The sequence below is a fragment of the Oryctolagus cuniculus genome, chromosome 2, assembly GCF_051225735.1.
Source record: "Oryctolagus cuniculus isolate XC-2025 breed Fujian yellow rabbit chromosome 2, ASM5122573v1, whole genome shotgun sequence".
In the NCBI taxonomy this organism is placed as follows: Eukaryota; Metazoa; Chordata; class Mammalia; order Lagomorpha; family Leporidae; genus Oryctolagus; species Oryctolagus cuniculus.
Window position 1 is genome coordinate 134942926 of NC_142868.1, and position 14082 is coordinate 134957007.

General features: G+C 54.5%; 1 protein-coding gene across 4 annotated transcripts in view; it reads left to right on the forward strand.

Moving 5' to 3' along the window:
- Positions 1-7924: 7924 nt before the first annotated feature.
- Positions 7925-14082, forward strand: part of RAB11FIP5 (RAB11 family interacting protein 5) — a 36332-nt gene continuing 30174 nt past the window's right edge. For 3 of the 4 annotated variants that reach the window (XM_017340671.4, XM_017340672.4, XM_089327544.1), the window contains exon 1: positions 8095-8672. In XM_017340671.4, coding sequence (XP_017196160.1) covers positions 8242-8672 — 431 coding nt within the window. In that variant the 5' untranslated portion in view covers positions 8095-8241. Of the gene's footprint in view, positions 8673-14082 lie in introns of all 4 variants that reach the window. The other variant, XM_002709753.6, reaches the window with a different exon arrangement.

A 14082-nucleotide genomic window follows, 5' to 3' on the forward strand; every position in this document is an offset into this window, starting at 1 on the left:
ATTCAGTTTATTTTTCTTCAGTTGCTTGTTCTTTTTTTTTTTTTTTTGATTTCTTTATTTATTTGAAGGGCAGAATTACAGAGAGAAAGGGACATGCACAGAGAGAGAGAGAGAGAACGAGAGAGATCAATCTTCAATTCGCTGGTTCATTCCCCAAATGGCTGCGATGGCCAGGGCTGAGCAGGAATCATGAGCTTCACCCAGGTCTCCCACAGGAGTGCCAGGGACCCAAGCACTTGGGCCATCTTTCACTGCTTTTTCCAGGCCATTAACAGGGAGCTGGATTGGAAGTAGGGCAGCTGGGACACACACTAGTGCCCATATGTATTGCTGGCATCAGCAGCTTTAACCACTATAACACAATGTCAGCCCCTGTACTTTTGTTTAAAAAAAAAATCTATTTTTTACTTACTTGTAATGCAGAATGACAGAGAAAGGGAGAGATGGGGGTGGAGAGAGATAGGGGGTGGGGAAAGATTGAGAGATTGTCCATCTGCTGGTTCACTCCCTAAATGGCCTCTGACTGGTGCTGGAGCAGGCCAAAGCTAGGAGCCCAGAACTCCATCCTGGTCTCTCACATGGGTGCCAGGGGCCCAGGTAGTTGAGCCATCTTGTGTTGCTTTTTCCAGATGCATTAACAGGGAACTGAGTTGAAAGTGGAGAAGCTGGGACTTAAACTGGTATTCCGATACTGGTGCTAGCCTTGCAAGTGATAACTCAACCTGTGGTGCTATAATGCTGATCCTTAGTTACTTGTACTTTCGTTGTATATCGCAGAAGATTTTGCCTGATCCAAGAGCTTGAAGATTTACTCCTATATTTTCTTCTAAGAGTTTTATGGCTTTAGTTCTTTTTTTTAAAGATTTATTTTATTTATTTGAAAGCCAGAGTTACATAGAGAGTGAAGGAGAGGCAGAGATAGAGAAAAGTCTTCCGTCCGCTGGTTCACTCCCCAGATGGCTGCAATGGCCGGAGCTGTGCCAATCTGAAGCCGGGAGCCAGGAGCTTCTTCTGGGTCTCCCACGTGGGGTCAGGGGCCTAAGGACTTGGGCCATTTTTTTTTTTTTTTTTTGACAGGCAGAGTGGACAGTGAGAGAGAGACAGAGAGAAAGGTCTTCCTTTTGCCGTTGGTTCACCCTCCAATGGCCGCCGCGGCCGGCGCGTTGCAGCCGGCGCACCGCGCCGATCCGATGGCAGGAGCCAGGAGCCAGGTGCTTTTCCTGGTCTCCCATGGGGTGCAGGGCCCAAGCACCTGGGCCATCCTCCACTGCACTCCCTGGCCACAGCAGAGGGCTGGCCTGGAAGAGGGGCAACCGGGACAGAATCCGGCGCCCCGACCGGGACTAGAACCCGGTGTGCCGGCGCCGCTAGGCGGAGGATTAGCCTAGTGAGCCGCGGCGCCGGCCACTTGGGCCATTTTCTACTGCTTTCCCAGGCCACAGCAGAGAGCTGGATCAGAAGTGGAGCAGCCGGGACTAGAACCAGCGCCCATATGGGATGCTGGCGCTTCAGGTCAGGGCTTTAACCCGCTGTGCCACAGTGCTGGTCCCAGACTATACTTTCCCTGTTGATAGGTCGTGGCACCTTTGTTGAAAATCAATTAGCCATAAATGTTAAGAGCGTCTTTCCAGACCCTCAGTTCTACTGCACTGATCCATAGGTCTGTCTTGATGCCAGTACAAGACTTACTTGATGTGTAGGAAGTTTTAAAATGCAACTTTGCTCTTTTTTGAGATTGATTTGGCTCTTATGAGCCTCTTGTATTTCCATGTGCTTTTCAGGATCAACTTGTCAATTGTGGCAAAAGCAGCAGTTGCGATTTTGATAGGGAACGTGTTGGATCTGCAGGTCAGTTTTGGCAGTATTGCCATCCAAACAATAAAATCTTCTCAACCATGAACATGGAATATATTTCCATTGATTTATGTCATTGGTTTTTTTCAGCAATGTTTTATGTTTTCCAGTATACAAATCTCACATTTCTTTTGTTAACTTCTTTTACAAGGAAAATCTGTCTTAAAATTTTTAAAAATTATTTTCATTTTTTAAAGATTTATTTATTTATTTAAAAGGCAGAGTTACAGAGAGGCAAAGGCAGAGAGAGAAGTCTTCCATCCGCTGGTTCACTCCCTAGATGGCCGCAATGGCCGGAGCTATGCTGATCCGAGGGCAGGAGTAAGGAGCTTCCTCCGGGTCTCCCATGGAGGTGCAGGGGCGCAAGGACTGGGCCATCTTCCACTGCTTTCCCAGGCCATAGCAGAGAGCTAGATCGGAAGTGGAGCAGCCAGGTCTCAAACTAGTGCCCATGTGGGATGCCAGCAGTGGCTTTACCCACTATACCACAGTGCCAATCCCTTATTTTCATTTTAAAAAAAAATTTGAAAGGCAGAGAGATGGACAGAGAAATATCTTCCATCTGCTGGTTTACTCCCCAAATACTTGAGATACCTTGGACTGGGCCTGTCTGAAGCCAGGAGCCCAGAATTTAATCTGCGTCTTTCACATGGGTGCCAGGGACCCAAGTACTTGAGTCATCACCTGCTGTTTCCCAGGCAAGGTGCACATCAGCAGGAAGCTGGAATTGGAAGTGGAGCCAGGACTTGAACCCAGGCACTCTGACAGGGGATGAAGGCATTCTAAGCGATGTCTTCATTGCTGAGCCAAATGCCTCCCCCACTTCCCGTTAAATTCATTTCTAAGATTTTGCTTTTCTGATGCTATTATAAATGGAATTGTTTTCTTATTTTAGTTTCAAGTGTCCATAGCTAGTGCTTAGACATGTGGTTAATTCAAGCATATTGATCTTGTACTCTGCAACCTTGCTGAACTCACTTATTCTAATTGTTTTTTCTAACAGTTTCTCTATTTATAAGCTCATATAATCTGCAAAAGGAGATAGTTTTTCTTTTCTTTTTCTTTCGTAATTGCCTTGCCTAGAATCTCGAGCACAATGTTGAATAGCAGTGGAGAGAAGGCATCCTTGCTTTGTTCCTAATCCCAGAGAGTATATCATGACTTTTAATTGGATAACTGTAAAGATGTCAACTTCTCTCACAATTCCAAAAAGAATTAGAGCTCACTGCAGATGAATATATGGGTAATAGCAGCTGTAATATCTTTCAGAGAAAGAAATGAATAAAGATTTGCTCTTCCATTGTAAAAAAATTTAAAAGAACAATAATTAAAACAGACTGATATAAATATCAATGGACTAGAATGCAGTGACTATTATTATGTATAGGATTTATGTCATAAGCCTGATTGCTTAGCAATAAGGTTCTGCAATACTGGGAAAGTTGGGTAGCTTTTAGGGATGAGAGTTAGATTATACCTCAAATCATTCACTGAAATATCTTACAGAAGGATTTAAGAAGAATGAAAGAACAAACAAAAGCCCAACAACCTAAAAAGTAGAAAACATTTGAATGAGTATCATTGGACTCTTGAGTGTGGAAGAACCCAAGTTTACTGTGGAAGACATTCAAGGATTTTATATAGCTTCTTATGTCAAAAACATGTTTGCAGCTGGCGCCACGGCTCACTAGGCTAATCCTCCGCCTTGCGGCGCCGGCACACTGGGTTCTAGTCCCGGTTGGGGCGCTGGATTCTGTCCCGGTTGCCCCTCTTCCAGGACAGCTCTCTGCTGTGGCCAGGGAGTGCAGTGGAGGATGGCCCAAGTACTTGGACCCTGCACCCCATGGGAGACCAGAAGTACCTGGCTCCTGCCATTGGATCAGCGCAGTGCGCCGGCCGCAGCGCGCCGGCCGCGGCAGCCACTGGAGGGTGAACCAACGGCAAAAAGGAAGACCTTTCTCTCTGTCTCTCTCTCTGTCCACTCTGCCTGTCAAAAAATAAAATAAATAAAAAAACATGTTTGCAATAAATGTAAAAGACGAGTTTTCTATTCTTTTCAAAAAATATTTATTTATTCATTTGAAAAGCAGAATTACAGAGAGAGGGAGGAGAGACAGAGAATCTCCCTTCTGCTGGTTCAATCCCCAAATCGCTGCAACAGCTAGAGCTGGGCTGATCTGAAGCCAGGAGCTCCTTCCAGGTCTCCCATGTGGGTGTAGGGGCCTAAGCACTTGGGCCATCTTTGCTGCTTTCCTAGATGCATTAGCAGGTAGCTGGATTGGAAGTAGGAGTTGAACCAGCGCCCATATGGGATGCTGGATCACAGGCAGAGGCTTAACCCACTATGCCATGATGGCAGTCCCAAGTTTTCTATTCTTAACATAAAAAGAGGGGCTGGCGCTGTAGCGTAGCAGGTAAAGCTGCTACCTGCAGTGCCTGCATCTCATATGGGTGCTGGTTTGAGTCTTGGCTGCTCCACTTCCGATCCAGTTCTCTATTATGGCCTGGGAAAGCAGTAGAAGATGGCCCAAGTCCTTGGGCCCCTGCAACCACGTGGGAGACCTGGAAAAAGCTCCTGGCTCCTGGCTTCGGATGGGCGCAGCTTCAGCTGTTGCGGATAATTGGGGAGTGAATCAGCAGACGAAGACCTTTCTCTCTCTGCCTCTCCTCTCTGTGTAATTCTGCCTTTCAAATAAATAAGTAAATCTTAAAAAAAAAAAGTAGAAAGAGTTAATATGAGTTAAGAACATAAGGCTTCAGAGAAAAATAGGCACAGTAAATAACTTAGAAAATAGAGAATTCATTATAGGAATAAATACAGATGACTATGACCTGTTGGAAAAAATGTCGAATTTCACTGGCAATCAAATACACGCAAATGAAACAGAGGTATAACCATTTGCTCTTAGGTAAGATATCTAACATGGTAATATTCATTACTGCTTATGGTGCACCAGGCTAGCTGTCACACTAACCCTATGAAATCATTTCCTATTACAGGACCATTTTAACAGATGTAGGAACTGAGGCTCAGTTATTTGCTCCAGTTTATACAGCTCCTAGGTGGGGGCAGCAGGGTTCAGTCCTGACTGTGTGCCTGTGCTATCAAGAGGAACTCCGACAATGGCTGCAGGAGGTGACCAACAGGGGTGGAGGGGTGTAGCTTGAAGAGCCCAACAACTGTGTCTGGAATGCCTGCTTGGAGGACAACCTGGCTTAGATGGTATTGCAGGGGAGAGAGATGAGAGGAAGCTGCCGGGGCCAGCTCTGCCTGCAAGAACTGTTCCTACTGGCTTAGAGGCCCAGGTCAGCAGTGAGGACAGCCAACCTGGGGGTGGGGGGAGCAGAGCAAGCTGGGACTCTCCGGATTCTCACGCAGGCTGTAGGAATTAGGGGTGGGAGGTCTCATCTTCGAGGAGGGAAGGACACCTGTAGGCGGCCAGGACCTGGTGTCTTTGGAGTGTCTGCTCTGTTTCCCACTGCAGCCGCTGGCAGCCCTGCCCTTTCCTTCTCCGGCTGAATAACTATTGGGAGAGCTCAGACTGGCTTCACTGGCCCCTGACAACCAGCACAGTCCTGAGCCAGCAGAAAGCTGCAGCTTGCCAAACTGCAGGGCCCAGGGCAGGAGGAAGAGCGAGAGGTGGAGGAGCCCCTCTGAGTTCCCCTTCACCCCTTCCTGGAGCCTTGCGGCCCCAAAGGGGTGGGGTGGGCATGGGAGCAGTCCCTTTGGAGAGTAGGCAAACAGGAAACAACCTCTGAAGGAGTGGCTCGTGTTGGCTGACGTTTGGTAAAAGTATCTTCATTTGCAAAGCCCTTGCGAGAATCCACTCTTTTTTTTTTTGTTTTTGAGGATTTATTTTATTTATTTGAAAGGTAGAGTTACAGAGAGACAGAGAGACAGAGAGAGAGGGAGAGAGAATCTTCCACCCTCTGGTTCATTCTCCAGATGGCCACAACAGCAGGGGATGGGCCGTGCTGAATCCAGGAGCCAGGAGCCAGGAGCTTTAACTGGGTCTCTCACATGGGTGCAAGAGGCCAAGGACTTGGGCCATCTCCTGCTGTTTTTCCCAGACCATCAGCAGGGAGCTGGATCAGAAGTGGAGTACCTGGGACTCAAACCAGTGCCCACACGGGATGCCAGCATCAAAATGGCAGCTTAATCCTGTCCACCACAACACCGGCCTCAGAACCTACTCTTAAAGTGGGGGCTTCATCCTGACTTCTTAGCCTCGAGTAAGTCTGTTAACCGTTTTGTATCTCAATTTCTTCATCTGTAAAATGGTATGAGCACTTCCTGTTAATCAACATTAAATGCAGGCAGTGCTTAGATGACCCACAAGTTAGTGTGGGCACAGGGAAGTCTGCAGTTTTCCAGTAGGAGGCGTGGGGGCGTGGGGGCTCACCTGAGCTCCCTCTGCTTCAGTCTCCTCATCACTGAAGTGGGAGGTAGCAACGGCACCTGCCTTTAGTGATGGTGAAAACATGGCTGTAAACGATAGATTCAGGACGCCAGATCCCCCGGGTTTAACTCTCACACTCAAAGCCACAGTGCATATAAAACAAGATAAATGCAAAGACTGGGAAGACATTCAATACATTTCTAACAGGGTTTATCTCTGAATGGTGGGATTTTGACTCATTTTTATTTTCTCCATGGCTTTCTAAATCACTTTTATCACCAGGGCAAAGGCTGCACTTTGTGATTGGATGCCTGGACATCATTTGTGGTGGTTTCCGCTTCCTGAAAATCTCTGACGATGTTTTCTCATGTCAGCTCAGCAACTGTTGGGGGGCAGGAATCATCGTCCCCATTTTCCAATCGGGCTGTCTGCAAAGCCGGGGGCCGTCCACAGGGATGCGCAGGGAGTGGGTGTGTTTCTGTGGGTGCCCTCACACACAGCCTTGGAGAGTGGGAAGTCCAGGGCACTGTGGGGGGTCTCCCTAAGGAAAGAAGGCTGCTGCTATCCAGGTACCCTACAGAAGAGCTACAAACCTGAGGGCAGCTACCCTACCCGGGCAGGGAGGTGGCCATGAGGGCACCGACTCTCCGTCCAGTGCAGCAGGCAGGCCAGACAATGGCCAGGCCTGGTGAGCAGATACAGCTGCACAAGCATTTTACATGGCCATGCAGGGGTGGCCATCAGGGCACACGAGCGGCTTGAAGTACAGTCCCTGGACTGAATTTCAGGCTGGATGGAGAGGCTGGTCCTCGTGGTGAGCCTCTGACCTATTTGATCTTTTAAAGCCACGTACATTTGACTTAAAAATTATTTTAAAGGAACAGGCCCTGAAAATTAAAAAAAAAAAAAAAAAGTACAGGCTGTGGTGGCGGCGGAGGGGTCATCCATGTGGATTCAAAGGCCACCTCTGCCATTAGGGATCTTAGGCAAATTTCACCTAAACTGCAATTTTACCTCCTGGAAAACAAGAATAAAAACCACACTCGCGCCTTGGGGTTGCCCTGAGGATAATATGAGGTAATGTATATGAGGCACAGGGCCGTGCAGGGTGAAATTAGCATCTGTGATTATTAATGCTAATATCAGAATTATTAATAACAGCCGGCGTGCAGGGCCTCGGCATGCAGTGGGCGCTCCACTCAGGGTGGGGGCCATTATTTAAAACCCCCACCGAAGCCTGCAATTTCCCCCACCCCGTGACGCACGAGCTGCAGGCTCGGGGTGGACACTTAAATATTGATGCGGTCACTCATTTATTCATCACCCGGCTACTCGGCCTCGCCCTCTGGCGCCCCGGGCGGGGTCGGGGGCGGCAGCAGCTCACCCGCTTCCAGGTCGCGGATGCGGGGCCCTCACGAGGCGGGGCACGACCCGCTCCGACCTCACGCGGGCATTTGTCCTGGCAGGGGCGGGCGCTTTCCGGAGCGGGGGGCACCCAGCAGGAAGATTCGGGATTGGCCCGCAGGCCCAGAGCGCGGATTTCGGACCTGGCCGAGGGCGTGGCGCTCCCGCACAGCGAGGCGGGGTTGCGCGGGCGCCCCCCGTCCGGGGCGGGGCCGCGTGGGAGCCCCGCCCACCCCGCTGCAGAGGCCGCGCGCCGCCCCCTCGCTCTCTCCGCGGTGTGCGCCGGCCGGGGCGGAGCGGCGCTCCCGCGCCACTGCCGCACCGCCGCGCGGGTCGGGGCCGCGGGCCGCGGGGCGGGGCCGGGGCCGGGCGCTGACGTTGCGGCGCGGCCGGCGGCCGGCGGCCGGGGAGGCGGGGAGGCGGGGAGGCGGCGGCCCCTCGGCCCAGCCCGGCCCAGCCCAGCCCAGCCCGCAGCTGCGGTGGCCGGGTGTGCGGGCGGCGGCGTGCGAGCAGGCTCCCCGCCACCCTCTGCCGCTGCCAAGTTTGTCGCCGAGTCCCCGCGTCCGGCTCGCCAGCCCCGGCCATGGCCCTGGAGCGGGACGCCGAGCCGGCTGCGGGGCCCTCCCGCTGGCTCCCTACGCACGTCCAGGTGACGGTGCTGCGGGCCCGCGGGCTGCGGGGCAAGAGCTCGGGCGCCGGCAGCACCAGCGATGCGTACACCGTGATCCAGGTGGGCCGCGAGAAGTACAGCACGTCGGTGGTGGAGAAGACGCACGGCTGCCCCGAGTGGCGCGAGGAGTGCTCCTTCGAGCTGCCGCCCGGCGCCCTGGATGGCCTGCTGCGGGCGCAGGAGACGGACGCGGGGCCGGCGCCCTGGGCCGCCGGCTCCGCCGCCGCCTGCGAGCTGGTGCTCACCACCATGCACCGCTCGCTCATCGGCGTCGACAAGTTCCTGGGCCAGGCCACCGTGGCGCTGGACGAGGTCTTCGCTGCAGGCCGCGCCCAGCACACGCAGTGAGTGGGGTCGCGGGGGCGCGGAAACGGTTGAAAACCTAACCGGAGGGGCTGGTGAGGGGAGTCAGGACCCCGGACCCCTCCAGGGCGGTGAGCACTTGTCTCGTGCTCAAGGGCATACATAAACTGACAGGTCGCTTCTTGGCACGCTGAGGTCCCCTGCTAGCTCCCCAAACAGGTGCTGGGCGCCCGGTGGGCCCCAGGCGGCCTGGGGGGAGGTGTGAGTGTTGCGGAGGCAAGTTAGGGGTGGGATCCAGCAGAAGCCTGGGGCCCTGGAAACCTCTAGAAGAATGATCTTCGGGCCCCCAGGCCTGTCTCCCTTTCCTGGAAGCCGAAGGGGTGCCCAGCGAGGAGCAGGCCAGGTGTCAGCCGTGCAGACCTGGAGGTGGCCGAGGGCATATGCCTCTTGCCTGTTCTTGGATGCCCTCCGGCGTGCCCTGTCCCTCTGCATCCTGTGTCCCTGGTCTGAGGACAGCAGGTCTCCTGAGTAAAGAATGGAGACTTCAGTCAGCCGGCAGGGGCCTGCCCCATCCCAGGTGGGGACTGCTGGGTGGGTAACGCACAGCAGATCGGCTCCCAGCTACTTCCACCTAGAAGGGCCACTGGGTTTTCTTAATCATTTATTTTGGCAGCATTTCACCTTCCCTGGGCGAAGATCAAGGCTTCAGACCTGGAGCCCCATTTCCTGTTTTGGGCTCTGGAGGGATCTGGAAGCCAGCCCCAGGGCTACAGCCTGCTGTGGATCACTCAAGGGATTAACTGGGGGGTGGGGGGTGGGGTACATAGGCGTGCCCTAGGTGGGGAGAGGTGCTGCAAAGGTCTGCCCCAGGGGGGCATGTGGATACTGGGTAAATCTGGGAAAGTTCCCTGGAGGAGAGGGATGAGCTGTAAGCCCTGTGCAGACCCAGGTGAAAGCAGGTTTTGGGTGGCAAAGGATCTGACCTTGACTGTTTTCAAAACCATGGGTGGGGAAGGGCCTTCCTGGCTGGGCTGTGGCCTGCCTTCTGCCCCCCTCCCCGCCTTCTGCCCTGCTTCCCTCATGACTTTCTCCTTGGTTGCTGGGTGTGGATCATGTGGTATAGCTTGGCCCTTGTTTTGTTTTTGCCTCCCCCTTCTGTCCTCTCCCTCCTTCCTGGCTCAGGGAGCCCAAGGGGATGGGTGTGGGGCAAATGCCTTCCCCTGATCTCTCCTGTTCCTCCCCTCCCCAGCCCGGTCCTCACCCCTCAGCTACTGTGACCACACCGGCAGATGGCGGATCTGGGTGGGGGGGGGGGGCCTGGGGGTGGACCTGGGAGAGACCTACAGGCAGGAGCTGCTTTGATTATTTTTTCCGAGTTCCTGCCCTTGCTTTCCTCTTGGCCTCTGGCTCTTCCTTCTCGGAGCTGGCCGAGCCTGCAAGTCCAGGTGGGCCTGTTTTCAGCCAAGAACAGTGTGTCTTGGAGAATTTGACTTGCCACCCCTTGGTCTGAATGGTAGCTATAGTTCGCTTTAGAGAAGTCATCTTTTCCACCGGGATCTGTTGGCGTGCACCTGTCTGGCTGCCTTGCCTCTGATGCATTGACCAGGGCTATTTATGGAACCTGGACAGGGCAGGAGTGGGGTGGGGCACATAGGATGGGCACAGGAAAGGTCTATGAAATTGGCTCACTGGAGCCAACAGCATGCCCATGGCAGGGTGAGGGTCGCCACCTCTGATGGCCACTCCTGGTGGTGGTTCCTGGAGTTTCCTGGCGTGGGCTGTGGCCTGCATGTTGCCCAGTAACAAGAGGGCAAGACAGAGAAGACCCTCTCTTTGTGTAATGATGGGAAGAACAATATCCACTCTCTTTTTAATTTTTTAAATGATTTATTTATTTACTTAAAAGAGTTACAGAGAGAGATCTTTGTCTGCTGGTTCACTCCCCAAATGGCTGCACCTGGGCCAGGCTGAAGTCAGGAGCCAGGAGCTTCTTCCAGGTCTCCCCACATGGGTGCAGGGGCCCAAGGACTTGGGCCATGCTCCCCTGCTTTCCCGGGTGCATCAACAGGGAACTGGATCAGATGCTGGCACTAACCTGCTTAACCCGCTGCGCCACAGCCTGCCCCAGTATCCACTTTTTAAGCCCAGGAGCCAGCTGTGGTGGCTTCTTGGAGGGCAGATGGTAGCCCCGTGTCTCCAGGATGGAACCCGACTGGAGAAGAGTAGGTCCATGGTCAAAAGGAGGGAACTGTGGATTTGCACCCAACAGATGCCAGTTCCAATTCTGCCACTTGGTGGCAAGTCACAGAAATTCCTGGGGCCTTGGTTTTCCCATTTGTGAAATGGGGATAATTTATGCCTTTGCAGTACTGATGTGAGGAATAAAATGGAAATTCAAGTTCAGCTCCTGGTGCAGTCCCTGGGCATGCTAGGTGGTCGGTGAGCAGCAGTGATGGTGGAGGGAGATTTTGGTCACAGTGTGTGCTAGTCCCTCTGTCCTTTGCTCTGAAAGAGCTCCCCATGAAAGGAGGGGAGACAGTCCAGACCTCAGAGCCTGGGGAAGCCTCAGGCTGTGGGTGGTAAGGTGCACCCCTAGTGTGAGGCGCCATTCCCTTTGCTGCCAGTGGGTCAGGAACTAGGGCTCGGGGCCGGCGCTTTGGCGCAGTGGGTTAAAGCCCTGGGCTGCAGTGCCAGCATCCCATATGGGTGTTGTTTATAGTCCTGGCTGCTCCTCTTCTGATCCAGCTCTCTGCTATGGCCTGGGAAAGCAGTAGAAGATGGCCCAAGTCCTTGGGCCCCTGCACCCACGTGGGAGACCCAGAAGAAGCTCCTGGCTTTGGATCGGCACAGCTCTAGCCATTGTGGCCATCTGGGGAGTGAACCAGTGGATGGAAGACCTCTCTCTCTGTCTCTACCTCTCTCCGTAATTCTGTCTTTCAAATAAATAAAATAAATCTTAAAAAAAAAAAGAACTAGGGTTGGCTTGGGAGTCTGCCCTGAAGCCGGGCTCAGATCAGTCTGCAGCTAGCCGGGCAGCCCTCCTCCCTGGCAGTCTTGCCTGGAGCTGCCCCTGCCCAGTGGGAAGGCAGGACAGCACCATGTTTAAAACCTGGAGGCTGGGGATTTGCTTGCAGTTCTGTGACGCCCTGGCAGGCAGGCAGGGTACGTGCCCCGTTTCCTCACTTGTACAGAGGTCAAGATGGTGGTCATGGAGTCGTGCAGACTGGATAGCACACGATCTGGACAAGCCTTTGTGTGGTGCCCGTGCGTGGACGCTTGTTCAGCCCTTCCATTGGGGTCACTCTGGAGCCCTACTCTCTGTGGTGCTGGGGACTGGGGTTCTAGGCGCCCGGGTAGCCCCCATCAGCCTTTGTCAGCAGGGTGCTCTTTGAGGTGAAGGATTTTGCTGGAAGCTTCCAAATAATTGAAGAAGAAATTCCCAGACACAGTTTGAGATAATGCACAGATTCTGACCTCTCCCCTCGATAAAGCCGCGTGTGGGACCTCACAGTTCCCCCGGGTTCTGGAAATCCTGGGAGCTGCTCCTCCGCCATCCCTTCTGCTCTGGCTTTGCCTCCGGCATCCTTCCCAGTGCTCCCTGCAGTGTTGTGTGCCTGCCTCCCAGGCTTCCCCGCCAGCAGTGGGTCCTTTGGACCTCTGTGGCCTTCCTGCTGTTGGTGTGGGTCCCACCCCCAGGGGAGTGGCCTTGGGCAGTCAAAAGAGGGGGCTGAGGAAGCAGCAAGGTTGAGTGGGAAGCTGGAAGCTGCCTGAGGTGGTGGTGGTTGGAGAGACTTGGTCTTTGCCCGCTGGCTGGGTGTGCCGGTGAGGAGGAGAGGGCTCAGGGGTACTCTGCCTCCCTCCCCTGTCCTGATGCAGAGTAAACCCGTCGCTGCTGTCAGGGCTGGAGTGTGCAGAATAGAACCTCTGGGCCCCTTGGGAAAGTCGAGGCTGTAGGTTCCATTTAGGCTGGGACTAGTTTGCCTTTTTCCATCACAAAACCTGAAACGTCGGGACCCAGGGAGAGGTTCTGGCAGGCCCTGCCCTGGCTATGGGTGGAGGCAGAGTGCTCAGAGAGGCCTGTGGTGGTGGAGGATGGGAGACTGAGGCCAGAGCCTGTGTCTGCCTGGGCGTAGTCTTCTGAGCACTGCCCCCCCCCCCCCACACACACAGGGGGCGATGCAGCCCTTTTATTGACCTGAGGCTGGGATTGGCTGTGAGGGCTGCCGTCCATCCCTCAGCCCTCAGCCAGCACGTGACCCCACAGCCCTCCCCCACTTGCTCCCAGCTGTGACCTTGCTCTTCCTGAGACCTTGGGCAGGGTGCTGCCGGGCAGGGCGCGGTTGCACTCCGGAGGCAGGCAGTCATTAGGATGCCGGCTGCCTGGGTTATAGGCAGTTTCTCTTTGGAGTTGCTTGAGCTGCAGCGTCTGGGGGAGCGGGAAGGGGTAGGAAGTGTGCCTCCTCCGTCAGGCTGGGCGGCTCCTGCTCGCTGGCACAGCGGCTTCCCCTCCCTTCCTTCCGTGTCTGCCCCTGTCCTGGGCACTGGGTAGGAACCCGGAGATTACGAGGGGCCTGTGGTCAGCCTCATCTCAGCCCTGCTCTCCCCACCCTGGGAGCAGCTGGGGCCAAGCCCAGCTCAGCAGAGCCAGAATCCTGGCCGCCCTCTGCGGGCACGCGTTCCTGCTTCCACTCTGGTGCCTTGACGCCCTTGCCAGATGTTTCCCCTGTCCCCGGGACAGATTATTAACCACCACAGGAGCCCTTGTTGGTCTGTGGAAATCAGCTAGCTTTACCCCACCCCCACCCCCCGCAAATGTGTAGCAGAGAAGCAGCTTTGTCCTTCCCCTTGGCCAAGTCCACACTTGGGTCCTCTGCACCTGGCAGTCTTAGCTGGCCTGATCTCTTTAGCTAATTTCCTCCTGCAGGAAGGCTAGTGGCTGGGCAGGAGAAGGAGGCTTTGGTGGGGGCGGGGAGGGCTGGGCCCAGGCCCCTCCCCAGCCCCAGTAAGCAATCAGTGAGTCTCAGGTCAGAGCTGGAAGACAGCTTAGCCGCCTGGAACCTGAGGCTCGAGGATGGACCGGAGCCTGCTCTCAGCTGTGGAGCAGTTGGTGGTGGGCTGGCCCTGGCTGGTTTCTGTCAAACCCCAGCCGCCTACAGAGCTGCGTTCACCCCGAGGTGTCTGAGGCAGGCTGCTGGGAGAGGGATGAGACCCTGGCACCCTGGGTAGAGGCCAGGACCGGAGGGGAGGACATGGTGGGAGACGTGCTGGTACTCAGTACTGTGTCCTGGGGCCTAGACAGGGAGCCCCGGTGATGGCCAGAGCAGGCAGCCAGTGGAGTGGGCTATCATGTGGACCTGCCCGGTTGGCCACTGGCCTGCCTGTCTGCCACGCCACCCTCGTATGAATCCCCATGCCTGGAGCGTGGATTGTTACTGTGGCTGTGTTGATCTA